The 21,908-nt window shown below is 46.3% G+C and overlaps 1 protein-coding gene across 1 annotated transcript in view; it reads right to left on the bottom strand.

Annotated features, from left to right (window-relative positions):
• The window catches only part of PAPPA (pappalysin 1), a 271,571-nt gene that overhangs the window by 12,527 nt on the left and 237,136 nt on the right, over window positions 1–21,908 (bottom strand). Inside the window, exons 20-21 of the mRNA XM_055427748.2 lie at window positions 17,189–17,260; window positions 12,597–12,695 (exon numbers count right to left, since the gene is read on the bottom strand). Coding sequence (XP_055283723.1) covers window positions 12,597–12,695; window positions 17,189–17,260 — 171 coding nt within the window. The remainder of the gene's footprint in view (window positions 1–12,596; window positions 12,696–17,188; window positions 17,261–21,908) is intronic.

Raw genomic sequence — 21,908 nt, 5'->3', positions numbered from 1 at the left:
ATCAAGTTGAAATGAGTGTTGAATTCACTCACAGGGGAAAAAAAAAGTCAAAGTTACACCCCAAGTGGGAGAAATCATAACACTCCAGAAACCAGTGGGTGGAAGAATTAGTCTATTTTGCTTAGTCATTTGTCCACTGTGTCTTGCGAATCTTCCAAGTTGAGCACATGTGTTCCCTCTTCCAGGAAGCCTTCTAGGATTCTCTTGGCTCGTTCAGTGCTTAAAATCATCGAATATTCCCATCACTCCCTAGATAAAGTTCAAGCTCCCCAGCGTGGCTTACAGAAGCCTTGCCCATGCCTCCAGGTTCACCTCTCATGCCTTCATCTCTTGCACCGTGCTCGGGCCATTTTCAGGGAATCAGTTTCCTGACTGTGTTCCCTTGATCTGGGCTTTGCACAGACTCTGCCCTCTGCCAGGGACACGCTTCTCTCCCGTCCTTCTGTCTAGCCTTCCCCTCACTACTTTTACCTGGCTACGACCTGCGGCAGCTCCCCCACCTCACCTAACACTGTCTTCTCTGAGAAGCTCTGGTGATTTGCCTCCGTTGCTGTGTCTCCCTTAGCATTTCCTGGACTCTCAGCGCCTGCCCACGGGTCCCCATGACCGCACGGCTGGGCCTGGCCCATCTGCTCATGGCCTAGCATAGTATCTATCACACAGCAGGTTCTCAGCAGTAGGGGACATGGGAACTTGGGATAGAACAGTGACTACAATAAATGTACCTTCTCACTCTCATGAAATTTTCCTTCCAACAGCAAGAGGTATAGAGATAGCCTGGCAACGAATAATACATACATTCTTACAATATGTGCCAAAGTGATGCATGTGATGGAAGGAAGGAAGACGTGGAAGCCAAGGTCAATGGGCACAGAAGAGCCAGAGGTGGTGGAGGTGGGCGGTCGGGGTGGGGCACGCTGAATACACAGCACTGGGAAAGAGACCTGGATTGAGTCATCAGCCTGATGGAGAAGAATGTTCTCGGCCAAAAGAACGGCTCGTGGTGAAGGCTGGAAGGGAGGAGGATGCCTGGCCTGTGTGCAGGGTGGCAAGGAGTCCAGAGGGCTGGAGTAAAGTGGAGGAAGGCACCGATGGGGGGGTGGCAGAGCACCCAGGGCCTGGCAGGCTGCTGGGAGGACCAGTGTTCACTCTGGGGAAGTGGAGAGGCACAGAGGGCTGTGCACAGAGATGCGATGCCTTCCTGACTCCTTTTCAGAGGACCATTCAGGTTGCTGAGCTGAGACATTAGAGCTGTTGACGTGCAACCCCAACTCTGCAAACAACCCTTTATCAGCTCTGCTGAGATGACTGCTCCCCATCTAAAGCTTCTGACTGTCTTCCCCTATCTTACAGAATCACTAGCTTCCTTAGACCAACGAGCTCCACTGGGGTTTCATGCCCTTTCTCAGTTCAGTTCAGTTCAGTCGCTCAGTCGTGTCCGACTCTCTGCGACCCCATGAATCACAGCACGCCAGGCCTCCCTGTCCATCACCAACTCCCGGAGTTCACTCAAACTCATGTCCACAGAGTCGATGATGCCATCCAGCCATCTCATTCTCGGTCATCCCCTTCTCCTCCCGCCCCCAACCTTTCCTAGTATCAGAGTCTTTTCCAGTGAGTCAACTCGTCGCATGAGGTGGCCAAAGTATTGCAGTTTCAGCTTTAGCATCAGTCCTTCCAATGAACACCCAGGATTGATCTCCTTTAGAATGGACTGCTTGGATCTCCTTGCAGTCCAAGGGACTCTCAAGAGTCTTCTCCAACACCACAGTTCAAAAGCATCAATTCTTCGGCGATCAGCTTTCTTCACAGTCCAACTCTCACATCCATACACGACCACAGGAAAAACCATAGCCTTGACTAGACGGACCTTTGTTGGCAAAGTAATGTCTCTGCTTTTTAATATACTATCAAGGTTGGTCATAACTTTCCTTCCAAGGAGTAAGCGTCTTTTAATTTCATGGCTGCAATCAGCATCTGCAGTGATTTTGGAGCCCCAAAAAGTAAAGTCTGACACTGTTTCCACTGTTTTTCCATCTATTTCCCATGAAGTGATGGGACCAGATGCCATGATCTTTGTTTTCTGAATGTTGAGCTTCAAGCCAACCTTTTCACTCTCCTCTTTCACTTTCATCAAGAGGCTTTTGAGTTCCTCTTCACTTTCTGCCATAAGGGTAGTGTCATCTGCATATCTGAGGTTATTGCTATTTCTCCTGGCAATCTTGATTCCAGCTTGTGCTTCTTCCAGCCCAGCGTTCCTCATGATGTACTCTGCATATAAGTTAAATAAGCAAGGTGACAATATACAGCCTTGACGTACTCCTTTTCCTATTTGGAACCAGTCTGTTGTTCCATGTACAGTTCTGACTGTTGCTTCCTGACCTGCATACAGGTTTCTCAAGAGGCAGGTCAGGTGGTCTGGTATTCCCATTCATGCTCTTTCTCAAGAAAGCAGGTTTTCACTTAGATTTGAGCAAATACAGGTGGCACCCCTACACTTCATGGCATCAGTTGGGTGTGTCATCCTATGCCGAAACATACTCCTGGGACCAATTTTTTTACTCTCCCCTGGTCCCCTGACCCTGATTAACCTTGAAGTTCCTGCTCAAGGACCATTTCACTCAGGAAGCCACGTGGCAAGTCCTTAGACATGAATCTAATCTGAACATCAAGAGATAAAAACTCAAGGCAAGCCTGGCCTGGCCAAGGCTGCAGAGCTGAGCAGTAGAGCTGGGACCACACCGCAGCTCACCAGACATCTTCCAGAATCAGTCTGTTAGCAGCCAACCGAAACATGACCGTCGCCACTGTTCCAGCCACCACGCCTTGGAAAACACGGTATGTCAAATACTTGAAGGTTATTTCTCCTTCCTTCCTTATACCCCACTACACATGCGGACCTAGAATGAGTCCAATTAGAAATAATGATTGTTCACTGTTGGTATGGGACGAAGCCATTGAAGCAACCATTCTGAAAATCTGCTCTGTATTCTAGACTCCTCTTGGCGCCAATAAGAAAATGCTGAGTCCCGTCCCTTCCTGTCTGCCTTGCAGTGCACACAGGTGCCTGGATAGGAGGCTGGGCATGCCTGGCAGGTAGAGTTTCCTCAGACAGACAGTCCTGCACTTTCCTGTCTCGTCTTCCAGCAGGGCCCAGGTCACCCCACAAGGCAGATTAGGGGAACAGCTGGGTCTATACAGACAAGCGAGGGGGGAAGGCTGAAGGGAGCAGACAGACATCGTTCTGGCTTAAGAGACAGGGAGGCCCCAGCTCCAGGGACCAGAAAGAGCTTTTAGGTGGAGAGCAGGAGGAAGGAAGTGCAGGAGAAGGCACCGAGTGCTTCGCCCTGGGGCTGGAGTTCCTACCTGGGACCCCAGTCCAGGAGGGCCAGGAAGCAAGAGGAAAGGGACTCCAGGAAGCGCACGGCGCAAGCCCAGAGCAGGCAGATGTTCAGAACAAGGGTCAGAGGCAGGTGCTGTGTGACTTGGAATCACATGGTTTGTGTCTCAGCTCTACTACTTACCAGCTGTGTGACCTCAACCTGTCTAAGCCTCAGTTGTACCATCTGTATGTTGAGGCTAAAAAAGACCGTGCCTACAGCAGGGCTGCTGTGCTGAGGAAATAAAATGACACATGGAAGAAAAGGTGACACTGTGCTTAGTAGACAGTAAGCTCTCGAAGCACAGTAGCCACTATCTGTCACTTGCTTGGTGTCAGGAAATCCTAAATCCAACACCACCGCCACCTTGTATAAGTGATTCCACCTCTCTGAGTCTCAAATGTGGGCTTTGTTGGACGGTTCTGGAGTCTAAACGGAATAATATGCACAGAGATGCTAACCCAAGGCCAAGCACATGGTAAGTGCTCAATTACGGTCATTTTGGAAAGTTCAGGGAGTCAGTCTACGCTGTCAATGAGATTCTGAGTGCCAGGCTGGGTGTTTACGGGCAGGGGACTTGCCATGAGATGGAACGGGGGCCATGAGTACAGGTGGGAGTGAAACAGGCCAGCAGGTAAGAGACAGGAGGGGTACGGGGGGAGAAAGCCAGCCTCTGGCCCCTCTCCTGCCCCGAGAGGCTTCCTGCTGTGGAAGCTAGAGACAGAAAGGCAGGACTTTTTTGTGCTCAGGGGAAACTCCTGTCTGCGCAGTCAAGGATGACTGGCAGGGCTGGGAGTCTCCGCTATTCCCCACCCTGGGGAAAGCTGCTTTGCCTTGTCAGAGTGAGTGAGCAGGGGTCCCACACCCAAGGTTCCCTGGCATTCTGGGTCCACAGCGAAATGTCTCCAGCTGGCCCAGGCGGGGTCATGCCCGGGTGCACCGAGGACAGGTCCTGCCACCCCCCGCCCCACCTCCCGCTTCTGTGGCGCAGCCCCTGCAGCAGAACCAGCTGGGCTTGGGACTCGGACGGAACTGGGTTCGACTCTGGCCCGTGGCACTTGCAGCCAGTAAACTCAAGTCCTGTAAGTACTTGCTAAGCCCGAACTTAAGGGCTTCCCTGCTGGCTCAGCTGGTAAAGAATCTGCCTGCAATGCAGAGACCCGGGTTTGATCACTGGGCTGGGAAGATCTCCTGGAGAAGGGAATGGTTACCCACTCCAGTATTCTTGCCTGGAGAATTCCACAGGCTGGGGAGCTTGGCGAGCTACGGGCTACAGCCCATGGGGTTGCAAAGTCGGACTTGACTGCGTGACTAACACACAAGCCCAAACTGGTTCCCATTGCCCTGCCAGGGTTGACATGAGGATTAAAGAAGGTAAGGGAGGACGCGAGTCTGACGTGCGGCAGTTCACTAACAGGCGTCCTGTCTTATTATCTTCTGTCTCTATAAAGCAGCCACTGCAAGGACAGTTGGCTGCAGATGAGAGAGTAGAAGGGTTTCAAGAAGTTGGAGTTTATGTAGAAGTCAGATTGCGGAATTTAAACTGTAGGAGTATGACTTTAATTTGAATCACCTTTGTTCTCCAGACATCAGACTTCAGGAGTCTCGCATCTGAAGAGACGTCCAGACACTTCTGAGCACGTAATAAGTAAAGCAACCCTCACTATGACAGAGGCCATCAGGCTCTCTAATCCACAGGTGAAGGTCACACAGAGTTCCCACAGCTTTCTCCATTCTTCTCCCAATCACCATTCACCTGCACCAGGAAAGTTCCTACTCATTCTTCAGGTCTCAGTCTAAATCTCTCTTCCTCGGGAATGTTTTCTCTGACCTTCACACTGTTGTCCAAATGACCCCCCACCTTCCCTTCACTGTCCCTTCTGCAAAGGTCACTAAATACATAGCTATATACCTCAGTAGGGCTTTCCTGGTGGCTCAGTGGTAAAGAATCCACCTGTCAAGCAGGAGATGTGGGTTTGATCCCTGGGTTCCAGACAATCACCTGGAGAAGGAAACGGCAACCCACTCCAGTATTCTTGCCTGGAGAATTCCCATGGATAGAGGAGCCTGGCGGACTACAGTCCATGGGGTTGCAGAAGAGTCAGATGCAACTGAGTCACTAACAACAGCAACATACCTCACTGCTTATAATCTGGCTCCCCTAACAGACCACAAGCTCCACAAGGGCAGGTAGGGTGCATGGCCTCTGCTGTGTGCACAGCCTGGCCCAGGGCTCAGTCCATAGAGATGCTCCATGAACACACATCTCCTCTCATGGAGGAAGCCTGTTCACCTACATTCCATCGCCTTGGGCAACAGGAAGAAGTAAAAAGGTGGAAGGAGGTAGTCTTTTAACACAAAAAGCTAAAATTACATTTATAATGTAGACAGAAAAGGGATAAAAAAGGACTGTTCAGAACCAGCAAGAAAACAGACTCTGGGTCCTTGACTCAAGAGACAACACTCATCTCTGCGCCCTGGAGCCTGAAACTGCTGCAGCTGAACCTAGTATAGGAAGAGTCAAAATGACCACTTGAGATATATATCTATATATTCACGTGACTGCAACAACCCGGAACCTGCGCCTGAACCCGAGTTACGACTGCATATCCCTACCACGCACTCTGTAGAAATAACAATCCATTTAGGAAAGCTTCCCAATAAAATTAGTGTTTATATTTTAACGTCTTAGTTTTATATTTTAATGTTTTAGTATGTAAGTTACAGTTGGTAGGAAAATTATTTCAATCAGAGCTGCTGTGTCTCTAGCTGATGGTGTTAGATGAATCATATGTCATAATTCTACACAAGCTTCATTGTCTATTCACTGCCAACGTGGCTGACTCCGAGGGAGTGAAAGAGACACACTGTATTCATTTGGCATCAGGAATCGAGAGCCTTCAAACTGCTCACACCTGGAGGGGGTACTGAAATGGACGATGCGTAGGACACGGAGCTCACCTTCTCCCACCAGATGCTACAGATACAGTTACAAGGAGAGCCATGCACCCAGAACAGCTACCGAATACCGACAGCAGACCTCAGACCGCCAAAGAGACAAGAAAGCCTCCTCATAACCAGGCAGGACAAAAGGAAAAAGAACAGGGGAGAATCTGACCGGAGCCTGTGCCTCAGGGAGGGAGCTATGGAGGAGGAAAGGTTTCTGCACCCAGGGCCACCTCCTCACCAGTGGGAAGACCAGACTGGATGGAAGAAGAGCTGCGGAGGACAGCATAGCAACCAGACAAAGCACAGCACCCCCCTGTTCTCCCCACTCTGAGACACTCCTCTGTCCATGCAGGGAAGCCGGGTACAGAAGATGAGGCTTCAGAGGTCAGACCCAGGGAGAACGCGGTTGACTGCGCAGAAGAGCTTGAAGAGACTAGACTGTGGCAACCAAGGGTATACCCGGAAGAAGTCTGTGCCCAGTGGCATCAAGGCGCTGCTATTAGGGGGCATATGAGGAGAGGGGTATGACCACCATCAGGGCTGCTTTCCCTGTGTGTGCTCCCAGACACCAGGACGCCACCTCCAGGAGCTCTGTGAGCAGGCATTCGTCCTACCGCTGTCGTGGGCTTCAGAGCGGGGCAGGGGCCGATGCTACGGGACCTGTGAGTAGGTGCCAGGCCCCAACCCTGCTGTTCCATGAGCCTGCAAAGGGCCACCGTGGCGGCAAACCCCACAGCAAGGGGACAACGGCCAGCACCTGGTGAGGAAAGGGGCAGCAAGCATCCGAACTATAAAAGCAGCCCCTCAATTCTGGAAAAGATGGTGGAGTGGAAGGAGCTGAGCTCAGCTCCTCTCAGGAAAACAACAAGATCACAACGAACTGCTGACAACCATCAATAGAAAAGACTGGAGCCTACCAAAACAGAGATTTTACAGACTAAGAAGAAGCCACAATAAGAGCGCAAGAGGAAGGATACTTTCCTGACCTAATCAAATCCCATAGCTGCTGGGCAGGTGACCTACAAACTGGAAAAATAACTATGTTGCAGAGGTTCTCCCGCAAGAGTGAGTGTCCTAAGCCCCGCGTCAGTCTCCCCATCCTAAGGGCAAGGCATCAGGAAGAAGAAACCCCAAAGCATTTGGCTCGAGTGTGGGAGCTCCTCGGGATTCAGGGAAATGACAGATTTCACTCTTGCAGGACACACAAGGTTTCACATACACTGCAATCAGGACTACTCTGCCCAGTAAGGCCCTCATTCAGATTCAACACAGAAATCAAAAGTTTTACAGACAAGCAAAAGCTAAGAGAATTCAGTACCACAAATCCTGAAGGAACTTCTCTAGATAGGAAAGAAAAGGCCACAAAAAGATTCAAGAAAATTACAAACAGGGAACTCACCAGTAAAGGCAAACATAAAGTTAGGAAATCATCCACACACAAATGTATCAAAGCCAGCAATCATGAGAAGAAGACAGTACAGGTACAGGATATTAGAAATATGTTTGAGAGATCAGCAACGGAAAACAATCTGGTACATATATAGACTGCTATATCAAAATCCAATGGGAGCCACAAACCAAAAATCTACAGCAGACACACACACACACACAAAAGAAAAAGCAATCCAAACTCGTTACTAAAGATAGGCATCAAATCTCAGGAGAAAGGGGAAAAGACCTTCAAAACAATGAACAAAATGGCAATACGAAATATTCATACTGATAATCATCTTAACTGAAAATGGATTAAATGCTCTAAACAAAAGACACAAATTGAATGGATATAAAAACAAAACCTATGTATATACTATCTACAAGAGACCCACTTCAGATCTAGGGCCCTATACAGACTGAAAGAGAGGGAATGGAAAAAGGTGTTCCATGCAAATGGAAATCGAAAGAAAGCTGGAGTAGCAACACTCATGTCAGACAAAACAGACTTTAAAATAAAGACTAGTACAAGAGACAAGGAAGGACTCTACATAATGATCAAGGGATCAATCCGAGAAGAAGATATAACAATTGTACATACATATGCACCCAACACAGGAGCGCCTTAATATATATGGCAAGTGCTAACAGCCAGAAAAGGAGAAATAGACACAATAATAATGGGTGACTTTAACACACTACTCTCATACATGGACAGATCATCCAGAAAATCAAGAAAGGAAAACAGAATATCAAGAAGGAAACACAGGCCTTAACTGATATTTATAGAACATTCCAAATGAAAGCAGCCGAATACACTTTTTTCTCAAGTGCATGTGGAACATTCTCTAGGATGGATCACATCTTGGGCCACAAATCAAGCCTTGGTAAATTTTAGAAAATTGAAATTAAACATCTTTTCCAACCACAATGCTAGGAGTTAGACATCAATTACTAGGGGAAAAAAGTTTAAAAACACAAACACATGGAAACTGAACAATATGTTACTAAATAACCAATGGATCACTGAAGAAATCAAGAAAAAAAAATATCTAGAGACAAATGACAATGAAAACATAACTATCCTAAACCACTGGGACGCAGCAAAACCATTTCTAAGAGGGAAGTTTATAGCAATATAATCCTACCTCAGGAGACAAGAAAAATTTCAGTAAACAACCTAGCCTTATACCTAAGACAACTAAAGAGGAACAAACAAAATCCCAAGTTAGCAGAAGGAAAGAAATCATAAAGATCAGAGCAGAAATAAATGAAATAGAAATGAAAATAGTAGTAAAGATCAATGAAACTTAAAGCTGATTCTTTGAGAAGATAAGCAAAATTTATAAACCTTTAGGCACACTCATCAAGAAAAAAAGGGAGAGGACTCAAATCCATAAAATTAGACTTGAAAAAGAAGTTACAACAGAAATACAAATGACCAAGACAGACTACTAGAAGCAACTACACACCAATAAATCGGACAACCTAAAAAAAGGGACAAATTCTTGAAGCATACAGCCTTTCAAGGCCAAATGAGGGAGACATAGAAAATATGAAGAGACCAATCACAAGTACTGAAATTAAAACACAGATTAAAAAACCTCCAACAAACAAAAAGTTCAGGACCAGATGGCTTCACAGAAAACTCTATCAAACATTTAGAGAAGAGTTAACACTTATCACTTTGAAAATCCTGCAATACTGCAGAGGAGGGAACACTCTCAAACTCATTTTATGAGGCCATCATAATCCTGATACCAAAACCAGACAAAATACACCACACACACAAAAAAGAAAATTACCGGTAAATGTCACTGATGAGCATAGATACAAAACTACTAGCAAATCAAACCCAACAATACATTAAAAGGATCATACTTTATGAGCAAGCAGGATTTATCCTAGGGATGCAAGGATTCTTTAATATCTGCAAGTCAATCAGTGTGACACACTACATTAACAAACAAGAATAAAAACCATATGATCATCTCAATAGGTACAGGCAAAGCTTCTGATAAAATTTAACACTTATTTATGATAAAAGCCCTCCAGAAAGTGGGAATTTAACTCAATATAATAAAAGCTATATAGGACAAACCCATACCTAACATCATTCTCAATGGTAAAAAGCCAAAAGCATCTCCTCTAAGATAGGAACAAGGCAAGGAAATCTACTGTCACCACTTTCATTCAATATAGTTTTGGAAGTCCTAGCCATGGCAATCAGAGAAAAGAAATAAAAATAATCCAAACTGGAAAAGAAGATGTGACACTCTCACTGTGTACAGATGACCTGATAATATACATAGAAAATCCTAAAGATGTCACCAGAAAAATACAAGAGCTAATCAATCACTGTGGTAAAGTTGCAGGATACAACTGCACAGGCATCTCTCGCACTCCTATACATTAACAACAAAAGATCAGAAAGAGATATTAAGGAAACAATCCCAATTACCATCACACCAAAAATAACAAAATACCTACGAATAAATATACCTAAGGAGACAAAAGACATCTACTCTGAAAATTATAAGACACCAATGAAAGAAATCGGATATGACGCAGGTGGGAGATTATCCTATGTTACTGGATTGGAAGAATCAATGCTGTCAAAATGAATATAGTAATCATCCACCCCACTGTTCACTGTAGCATTATTTATGATAGCCAAGACACGGAAGCCATCTAACTGTCCACTGACAGAAGAAGGGATGCAGAAGATGTGGCACATATTTACAATGGACTATGACTCAGCCCAAAGAAGAATGAAACGATGCCATTTGCAGCAACATGGACGGACCTAGAGACTGCCATAAGAAGTGCAGTAAGCCATCCCGAGAAAGACAAATATGGTGTCACTCACATGTGGAATATAGTTGTTAAAAATATACCAATGAACTTATTCATAGAACAGGAACAGATTTACAGATATCAAAAACAAACTTACGTCACCAGAAGGGAAACATGGCAGGGGAGGCATCAATCAAGAGCTTGGGATAAACACACACATGCTAACCTATGTAAGACAGATAACCAAGAAGGCTGTACTGTATAGCAGAGGGAACTCCATGCAGTATTCTGTGATCATCTATATGAGAAAAGAATCTTAAAAAAGAAGGACTATATGTGTAACTGAATCACTTTACTGTACACCTGAAACTGACAAAACTCTGAAAACCAAATACAAGCCAATAAGATGAAAATATGAACAAACGCTCACATCTTACATCCCACTCAAGTCAATTCCAAGAATCAGCTGTAAATGAATAATTACAGTTATAGGCTATTTCTATGCAAAAATGTTCATTAGCATCATTATCATTGTGAGAAGATGAAATAACCGAAAAGTTAAAATCAAAAGTTGGAGATAAATAGTTTCATAAATTTTTGTACATCACAACCATATACTGAGGATACTAACAATATACAGCAGAGCAAACGCAATCAGATAAGCCTGGCACCAACCGAGAGACGCAGTAACAGGTCTCCAATTTGAGTGTTTCTTGGGTTTTGCCATGTTTACCCCTTCATTTAGAATCAGAGCATCTTTCTTGAAGGAACAATTTGTCTTAAGGGCACTGCAATACAAAGGGATGAGGACAGAACCAGGAACCTTGCTCTATCACTCACTATTCTTCCTTGTACAAATCATCCCTCCTTGATGGGTCTCAGAACCCCCATTAAGGAAATGCAAAGTCTGGACCACATCATCACAGAGGGCTCTGTAGCCGAAATGACCAAGAGTCTGTGCCCCCTCCTCTCTCAAGAACAGTTTCCCCTCTTTAAAATGAGAGAGAAGGTCAAATGATTTTTCAGCTTAGAATATAGATGAGCATGAAAACAGAAACACTTTCTGATGAACTCATTCATCACAGGAATACTTTTTAACGCCTACTGGGCCAGGTTGGTGACCTGTCTCCCAACTCTTGGCTCAGGCCCCAAACGGTGGTTCCAGCTCTCACCAGGAAGAAGGTGGAGGTGGCCACCCCTCTGTGGGAGGGTGCCACCACATCTCAACTGGATGCTCCAGTTTCACTATAAATACCTGAATCACTCCCGCTGCATCCTAATATGCTAAGGAAGAAAATGGTGACCAATACCACACCCGGTGATTTTCCAGGTGTGAACAATGAAGGAGATTATTAAATGCTTAAAGATCATGACTTACCTTGTCAGGAACGTCTCATCCTCCGTCTTCCCCTAGACTTTAGCCGTACTCCCTAAACGTGTGTGCTCCCTACGATTTCACATGCCAGCCTCCTGCCCCAGACATTTCTCCTGGCCACCTCCCTGCCCCTTCTCATCCCTCAATTGTGTGCATTGATGATGATCCCTCCACAGAGTCTTCTCCAACCCTTTGCCTGGACCCTCAGGGAACTCTGTCTTTTCCTTTAAAAAGCATCACTCTTGCCAGCTTCCATACCTGACTCTAAGCTTTGAGGTTAAGGGACCTCATCTACAAAGATCATCCATGAACCTCCACACCTAGTTCAGGGCTCAGCACATGATATGAACTCAACTACTGAGTAAAATGGAGAAGGGCATGGCAACCCACTCCAGTATTCTTGCCTGGAGAATCCCATGGGCAGAGGAGCCTGGAGGGGCTACAGTGCATGGGGTCGCAAGAGTCAGACATGACTTAGCGCCTAAACCCCCAACACCACTGAGTAAAAGAATGAAAATACAATGCAGTAGAACACAGTGAAACTTCTGGGGAATGCTGACACAGCCAGGACAATGGGTTGCCCAGCAGCCAGGGGTGAGCCTGGGCCAGTAAGTTGGAGACCCCTGCAGGGGTGGCTGCAGCTGGGGGCGCACTGGCCTACCTACCTTTTTGGTCTTCACCGTAGAAGCGCAGCAGTCTCCACCGTCATAGTTGCAGAAGGCTCGGTTATTGATGGCATCACAGTAATTGTCTCCCATGAAGGGCTGTACGTGAGGAGACAAGCAGGAAGAAGGGAGGCCTGATTAGCATCCTGGAGTGAGCGGCGACTGGCTTCTGTAAATATTCAGCTGTCTCTCTCCTTCTCACAAACCTCTGAGTCAGCCTACCTGGCTTCAAATCCCTACATCCTTTTGGACAAATCATCACGTCTGCCATTTTTAAAGACTCTTAACTAGTCAAGATTTTCCCCCACTCCACTACAGCTATGCCAGGAGACACACTTATATGCTGGGTGTGCAAAAGCACGGGACAGACCGCTACGCCCTCCTGAAGCACAGGGCTCCTTTCACTTGGAGAAATAAGAAAATCTGACCCCTCCCCCTACCTTCCTGGTAGTAGATATTTACAACCATAATTTACAATAAAAATATATGCAAATACACTGGGAAGCTGCATGTAAACTAACAAAGAACTATAGAGACTGAGCATAAGAATTCATAGGAATTTGGCACAACGGTTGGTGTGTGACTGCGGGCACTTTCTCCTCTAACATCAGAGCATGGACGTCACACACCTTCCATGTCTGTTTTCCTCTTGTTCTCAAAAAAACACGTGAGGCAGGCTTTGCTCTTCCCACTTTACACGTTAAGACCTTGAGGCTCAGAGCAAGAAAGGGACTTGGCCACAAGCAAACTGGCAGAGGCAGAGTAGAGATTTCAATCTAAGCTGACATCTCATTTTTCTTTACCCCTCTAGGTTATACCTAGAATATGCCGACTTCTCTCTTTTCTTCCCTGTGTTTCTCCAACTCTGTGACGCTTGAAAGATGAGGAAAAGATGATGGAGTTATTACTGATCTGAAGCCACAGTCAGCTTAGGGCAGAGGCAGGGGTCTCTGCCACTCCCAGCAGTTGCATTTCCCGCCTGAACACTTACCATACTGTCTAACCTGGTTGGCTACTTGCTCACTTTGAGTAAGTGGCTTATTGTCTCTGGGCCTCAGGGCTCCCAGTGGTAAAATAAAGAGGCAGGATTAGACCACTGTTTTCTCAAAGCGATGAACATACCCCTTCCCCCATCAGAGGTAATATTGTGTAACCCTTTAATACAGAAAGGAAATGAAAGTGGAACTTCTCTGATTAAAGTTTGGGTTGGGAGTCTCTGATGCTCAGTGACTTGTTGATGAGAAAGAAGATGTCAACAGCTGGCTAAGACCCCTGTATCCCAGCACAACCTCTGTGATCCAGTGGTCTCTCCCTCCCATCCTGATTTCTTGTAGGATTGCTTTGGGGAGAACCAAATTTACATGGAGTCCAGCCTGTGTGGCATCCTTGTCTCTTGCATATATGCTCCAGATTCACAGAGTCTTTATGCCACCAACTCTTGAAGCCTGATTCTATTTCATCACCACCCTATTAGGGTCTAAAAAAGATCTTAGCAAGACAAAGCCAAGAGCAGAGAGAGCTGTGCTCAACTGCGTGTGCACATACGCAAGGCTGTGAACTCAGGTGGGACTCTGCCCTGTGACTGCCATAACAGATACATTAACCACATTCGTATTAGAGCAGAGAGGCACAAACCACAAAGGATAAGCCCTTTGCTCTTTTCTGAGCCTTGGGAGATCTGTCTGGGGGCTCTCTTCTCTATGTTCTTTCCCATATCATATATAAGGACTAATCACAGAAACCAAATGTCCTTTTCGTAAAATAAAAAGAACTAGCTTGGTAACGGAGTAGCTGGAGAAGAAGAGGAGGAGGAAAAATAAAATTAAAAAAGTGTTTCTTTTCAGGCTACTGAAAAGTATCTCCAGTGTCAATACCAGCTACTCTCTTCTATGTTCCCTTTCCTGCTGCTGTATCCATCCATCCACCCACTCACCCATCTATCCATTCATCTTCTCTCCAACCCTATCTGTTGAACACCGACTATGTGTCACACACTGTGATTTAAAAAAGGGGGATGTAATAATGAGTCGATGTACTGGGTTGGCCAAACATTGTTCGGATTTTCCTTACAAGGTTACAGACTAACCTGAGTGAACTTTTTGGCCATCCCAATAGAGCCCCTCCTCCTGTAGGCCTGCCATTGCAGGGAGGAGGCAGACTTTGTTCAAAGGCTCGCTTGTCTAATTGCCGATTTTAACTCTGATAAGAGCTTGGGAGGAAAGGTACATGATGCTGTTAGAATTAAGAGCAGGAAGATCTGACCTAATCAGAGAACTCCATGAAATGAGTGTTACAGCTGAGATCATAAGATGAGTAGGAGTTAATCAGGGGGTGGAGAAGGGAGACTTTCTGTAGAGACAGAATCACGTGTGAGAAGCTCTGTAGAGGTTTCTTCTCTTTCTGGTGTTTCTCACGCTGCTACTTCTACTAACAGTGTGTTCCGGAAAACAATCCATCCTTCACAATAGAGCTCAAGCATCACCCTTCCAAAATGCCTTCCCTGTAACCCCTGGGGTTCCGTGTGCTTCTGTAGCTTCCTGTACCTGCTTGGCTGATAGCTCTTGGTGTATCAGTTTAGAATTCTTCTTTATCTCTTTTACTATACTGTGAGTTTCTTACGGACAGGGAATGTATGTCATCCATTTCTATATCTTAGATTTCCTAGCAAAATGCTGACAATTTGAGCAAACCTTTATCAAATATATTTTCCTTAAGTGTTTATCTTGTAAAATGATCAGTAAAAGGGTGGACGGACGGATGGATGAAAGGTAAGAAGATATCTAGATGAGTCAAGATAACGTACTTACTGTTCTCACGTGACTAAAACCATTGCACTCTTGGAACCTAGACCAGTAATGGGCACAGAATAGGCCCCCAGTGAAGCCTCGATAGACAAGCAATTAAATTACTAATTTAGACACAGCTTGGGGCAGAGGGTAGGGGGCTCAAGGTTCCCAAACCATTTATCAATCTTGGCTACTGTAGATATTCCTGGATGATAGCTCCTCCCTGGACCCAGCATTTGTGTCTTCTCTAAGCATACTTTTCAGCCCAGATAAAAGAAAAACTATTAGAAGGCAAAGAGACAAGGGGGCACCTGCAAGGGCAAAGGTGATAAGCATCACTTGGCAGAGCTCAGAGCCAGGCAGGTGAGGGTCTCCAAGGCCTTAGTGCTGAGTCAAAGGAGGGATCGAATTCTGCTGTCATCCTGGTTGCCCAGACTGCCGACTCAGCAGAAGGCATGCCCAGGTAACCCAAGCTTCCTCTTTCTGAAATGCTGGACTGATCCAGAGAGATGGCAGGATGCAACTGTCTCGGGTCCTTGGCTTCGGTTTTGCCAATACTGCTGAATCTTGGGAGAAGGGGAGTCCTTAAAAACTACAGGGTCCTGTGCCCTAAGAAGATGCCACAGGAGGTCCCTAACCCATACACAGAAAGAAATATGACCCAGGCACTATCCTGAGACACTGACAGGTCAGGGGGTGGTCTGTGCGCAGGAGTGACCAGTGGAGGAGAAAATTCACAGGCCTGGAAGTCAGGAGACTGGGGTTCATGCTTTAGCTCCATGTCTGTCATGCTATGTAACCTCAGATGGCCCCACCCCCCTGTAGCCCTCTTCCAGTCTACCCAACAAACGAGGAGGCTAGATCACATTAAGAGCCGCTCCAGTTTGGCATTCCATCAAACATTAGACTTGGCTGCTAACTCGGCCTTAGTCACCCCATCATTTAGAAGAGCATTCTGGTTGTGACATTTTAAGAATTCCATCAAATAGAAAGTTCTCTAGAGCAGTCTAGTCCCTTCCACCTGGCTTTTCCTGAGAGGGGACCACAGAGATGTGGGCATCTACCTGGATGGGATCTGGGGCTTCCTTTTGATGCCAGCTGAAAAGACCCAGGTGGGCACAGAGGTGCACAGAATGTCTCTGACCTGCAAGGACAGCACCCCCTTGAGAACACAGGTGACAGGCCAAGTACCCTGGCACTGCTCCTCCCCAAGCTTATCGCTGATACCCAGGGACAGAGCTCCAAAATGCCAAGTTCCAGGGAATGGCTTCTCTGAAGGGTCAGAGACCTGAAGGGTCAGAGGAGCTGTTCTGCCTCCAGCTCTAAGCAGTTGGGATAAAGTGTCCCTGTCTCCTCTGGAGCTGATGAACACATGAATGACAAAGGCGTGGCGCAGAAGGAAGTGATCGGCAGCTAATGGTGTCAGAAAAAGTAGAAATTAAAAAAAAGAAACCTGCCTCATGTGGTTCTGAAAAGTTAAATGAGTCGACACTGGTAAAACGTCTGGCGTATTATAGCTGCCAAATCAATATGGACTCTCTCCCTCCCAGTCTCCCTTTCAGAGGCAATATTATATTGAGAAACACCTGGTCTGGAATCCTGACTCTGCTAGCCATCCAGTGTGTGTCTGAATGTGTTTGTTGCCCTCTCTGTGCATCAGTTTCATGAGCTGTAAAAAAGGATTGCTGATTCCTATCCAAGAAGTCTGTTAAAGGGGTATTTAAAGTACTTAGCAGGCATAGAAAATGTTACCATGATTAACAATAAGAGTGATAACCATAGTGGGGACCATTCTGAGGAACTCACCTCACAACCTTTGACACAGTGAATCAGAGCAGGGTGTGGATACCACTTGAGACCAGCCGTGCAGACAACTCTCTGCAGAGAGAGGGAGAAAGAGGTCAGATGGGTTTGCGGCTGCGAGGGAGCCATCTCTTCACTGAAAACGCATTCAACGCCCCTGTTCCCTTCTTGGATCTTCTGAATCCTGACCTCACCCTGGCATTTACATGGAGAATTTGCCCAGGTACCTGCCTGAACCAGAGCCACAAGATTAAAATAATGTTTGTGATCACGGTAGGGGTCGTGATTCTGTATTTCTCTGGCAGGAATACGAGAGGAGGAGAAGCAGACCTGCAGGACGGGGACATGATCGGAAAGGCACTTCAGGAAATTCCTGGCTGATGTTTGCCCCGTGGACAGAGTCGGGGATAAGACGGGAGGAAGGAGGAAGGTAGAGTGCGTGTGTCCATGTGTGTGTGCGCACACGTGCGCTTGCACACTTGTGAGCACATGCATGTCCAAGTGCGTGGCTGCAGCAGGAAGGTGGAGCAAGGCAAGGCACAGGGCTGCCCAAAGTCGGCGCTGAGGACCACCCGAATCATGATCGCATGGGAGCACGCTGAAATGGAAACCTCTTCAGCACTGCCTTGGGTCTAGGGCGTCTGAATCCCTGAAGCCAGGACTTGGGACTCTTGTGTTTTAAAAACAAGCTTTCCCAGATGATTCTAATACACACTACAGTTTGAGAGCGGTGGGCTGGAGGATGCATGAATGCACCTTTGGTTTTGGAACCCCGGACAGGCAGAAAACCCTTTCTGCTTCCACCTGCTGCCGCCATACAAGCCAGCTCACCATTTGGGGTCGCAAGAGTCGGATGTGACTTAGCAATGAACTAACATCACCACGATCCCATCTCTGTGACTTTGGCCCCGCTGCTCCCCTTCACGGAAGGCCCTTCCTCATCTTGTCACCTGGAGAATCTTTAGTTTCTTTCACGTTTCTGTGCAGACTACTTTCCTTGATACTCTGTAATGGCCTGTGTGGGGAACGTATCTAAAGAAGAGTGCTGCGTGTGCTAAGTCACTTTAGTCGTGGCCAATTCTTTGTGACCCCCTGGACTGTAGCCCACCAGGCTCCTCTGTCCATGGAATTCTCCAATCAAGAATACTGGAGGGGGTTGCCATGCCCTCCTCCAGGGGATCTTCCCGACTCAGGGACAGAACCTGCATCTCTTATGTCTCTTCCACTGGCAGGAGGGTTCTTTACCATTAGCGCCACCTGGGAAGTGGATGTGTGTGTAACTGATTCACTTTGCTGTACATCTGAGACTAACACATCGTAAATGAACTATGTTGTTGCTCAGTGGCTAGGTCGTGTCTGAGTCTTCGCAACCCCATGGACTACAGCATGCCAGGCTTCGCCATCCTTCATTATTTCTTGGACTTTGCTCAAAATCAAGTCCAGTGATTCGGTAATGCCATCAGACCATCTCATTCTCTGTCGCCTCCTTCTCTTCCAATAAAATAAATAAATAAATAGCATATACATTTATAACTAAAAAAAAAAAACAGACTACCTTCCTTTGTGATGATTTTCCAAATCCCCTCAGGCAGAACTTAAGGTATATGCATATACATTTACTTATAGCCACCCTTAATAAAACTATTATTATAATGACAACTAAAATGTATTGAGTGCATTTATGGTACTATTTACTTTATTCGTTTTCTTATTTATTTCTCACCAGCATGCAGGGGGTGGGGGTGGGCATTAATCTTGTGTCATAAGGAGAAGAAATTCCCCAAGCTCCACAGCTGTTAAGTGAAGAAACCAACATATGAAACTAAGCATATTTTTTAGGAATGATTTAAGGTGGCTCATAACATAAAATCCAACACAGTAGTTTTTTAAGGCAGTGAAAAAAGAAAGAGAAACAAAACTAGGAAAATAAAACAGCATCAGGACTGGGGCTAAGGTAGGAATCCCAAAAGCTCCCTTTCCTCTTCTGCTATAGATGCCCTACTTTTCATGCCAGATTACAATGATTTGTTTATCTATTTATCTATTTTTAATCTTTTAGCCATGCTATGCAGCATCTGGGATCTTAGCTTTCCGAATATCGATCAAATTTATGCCTCCTGTATTGGAAGCACAGAGTCTTAACCACGGGATGCCAGAGAGGTCCTACAATGATTTTTTTTTTTTTAATTAAAATAACCTGGAGGCAAATGCTTAGCTTGGTCATGACAGGTAACTTTATGTCAGGGAGCAGCCATTGAAGTCTCCATGGTCAGGGCTCAGCAGAGTGCCAGTTGATTAATTTTAATTAAGAAATGAACAGTCACCAGGGTCAGACTGTGGAAAATCCATGTGACCAGCCCATTCTCTCCCCAAGGGCAGACCTATATGGGAGCAAAGCTGTGATTAGGTTTCCTGGTGAGCATGGAATCACATGACTCCAGGATATGGCTGAGGTTGGACTGGGTGCCATGCTTCTCTGTCCCATTTCTCTGGTTCACCCTGGGTCTTCTGTGCCTAGAATGGTGCTTAGTAAATGGAGGGCGATCAGTCAATATTTATGTTATATATGAATGGATCCATCTCAAAATAGAGATGATTTTACCAAGGGACACTTGTTTTCTTTACTTGTCTTCCTGGGCTCCTCTCGTGGCTCAGACAGTAAAGAATCTGTCTTCAATGTGGGAGACCCAGGTTTGATCCTGGGGTTGGGAAGATCCCATGGAGAAGAGAATGGCTACCCACTCCAAATGGCTACCCACTCCAGTATTCTCTGAAGAATTTCATGAAGGAGTCTGGTGGGCTACAGTCCATGTGGTTGCAAAGAGTTGGACATGGCTGAGCAACTAATACTTTCACTTTTTCTTCCGGAGCAGCAGAAAAGCATCTGCAAAGCCCAGCAGAGTGTCTAGCTTAGAGGACAAGTTTAGTGTACACTGAATTAATTACAGATTTTGGACAAACAACTTGACTTAGGATCTGCCAACTACAGTCTCACAATGTGAAATCTACTCTTTAGCTTCTCCTGCCTCTGTTGACACTGTCTGCCTTCTCCTAAAACACAAGGTGATGTGTGGGAAAGATTGAACACTGAGGCATGACAGACATGGCTGCTCTTCTGACTTTAAATCTCCACTGAGGTCGAGTTTTCCCAAATCTGCAAAATGGGTCCTGAAAATGTCACAGGCCCGTGAAGATGCATTAAGATAAAGAATGTGGAAATGGTTAATTCAAGACTAACAGATGTGGGTAAGAGGACAGGCCCTGGTTTTAGATATCTCTGCCCGCCGCCATCCCCACCCCCAAGGTTCAGGATGGAGCACAGCAAACAAATGCATGTGGATCCTATGAAGGAATCTGAGGAGTCTAGTCCCTTCCTTCCAGTTCAGCTACTTTCTCACTCTTCTGCTTCCTAACCCTGGGGGCCAGAAGTGGAGGGGACCACCTGCTTTCATCATCCAGCAAGTTTTAACCAGACTTCCATCCCTGGGTCTGAGCGTTGTGCCCGGCCAATATTCAGGGATTTTGGAGGAGCATTTAGGCTATGGTTCAACATTCAAAAAGAAAAAAAATAAGCGCAAAGAGTTGGACACGACTGAGCGACTGAATTGAACTCAAGTAGTAGAAAACAGCAGGGTCAGGATCCGCAAGGGATTCGATGCCCGTCCCCACCCCCTGTTTATTTGAGACCTAATTTAATCCATCCGTGGGAGTGTCTCGGTGTGGTTGTACAAGTTTCTGTCAGTTGAGGTTTACCTGACGTGAGTTCAGAAAAAGGACTTTTATACTATCTGCATGAGCCTATTTATGTTTCCAAGTCTTCTGGATTTTCCACTATTCCTCAGGGCTGCACGCCCCACCTGTCTCCCTACAGGGCCCCTCTGTCTGCCAGGAGGACTGGGAAAGGGGAGCGGCAGCAGGAGCTGAAGAAAAGACTAGGCTGTTTACGCCGTGTGCCGGGAGATCCCAGACGGGCCCCCACAGAGGCCAGCCTTGCTCGTCTTGATGCCAGTGAGACCGCCAGCCCAGTCGGAGCCCTTTCAGACCAGGCTTTGTAAGGCAGCTCTCTTTTCTGCCTGCTGCACAGGAAGAAGAGACTGTCTCTTCTCGGCTGCAGTGACCGTCACACCACCAATACCACCACCCCATCATCCATAACACCAGCGCCACCATCGTCACCACGGCACCCCCACTACCACCATTGCCATCAACAGCATCATCATCACAGGACCACGAACAGCTCCATCACGGGTTCCCTCGCCTCCTCGACACAAAACCCTCTATGAAGCACACGTTAGACTCCAAGCCTTGTGCTCAGAATTTCCATTTCATTTCACATTTACCAAAACTTGATACAGGTCCTTATACGTAATATATACAATACTGGTACTTTTTTCATGCATACGGCACAATGATCCCGTTATCTTTTCAGATTATATTCTGATATAGGTTATTACATTGAGCATAACTCCCTGTGTGCCTGTGCTAAGTCACTTCAGTTCAGTTCAATTCAGTTCAGTCGCTCAGTCGTGTCCGACTCTTTGCAACCCCATGAATCACAGCACGCCAGGCCTCCCTGTCCATCACCAACTCCCGGAGTTCACTCAAACTCATGTCCATCGAGTCGGTGATGCCATCCAACCATCTCATTCTCTGTCATCCCCTTCTCCTCCTGCCCCCAATCCCTCCCAGCATCAGAGTCTTTTCCAATGAGTCAACTCGTCAC

Source organism: Moschus berezovskii, chromosome 7 (assembly GCF_049115385.1).
Source record: "Moschus berezovskii isolate FMDL1 chromosome 7, NW_MosBer_1.0, whole genome shotgun sequence".
NCBI classification, from domain to species: domain Eukaryota; kingdom Metazoa; phylum Chordata; class Mammalia; order Artiodactyla; family Moschidae; genus Moschus; species Moschus berezovskii.
This window is presented reverse-complemented; position numbering and strand designations above follow the sequence as displayed.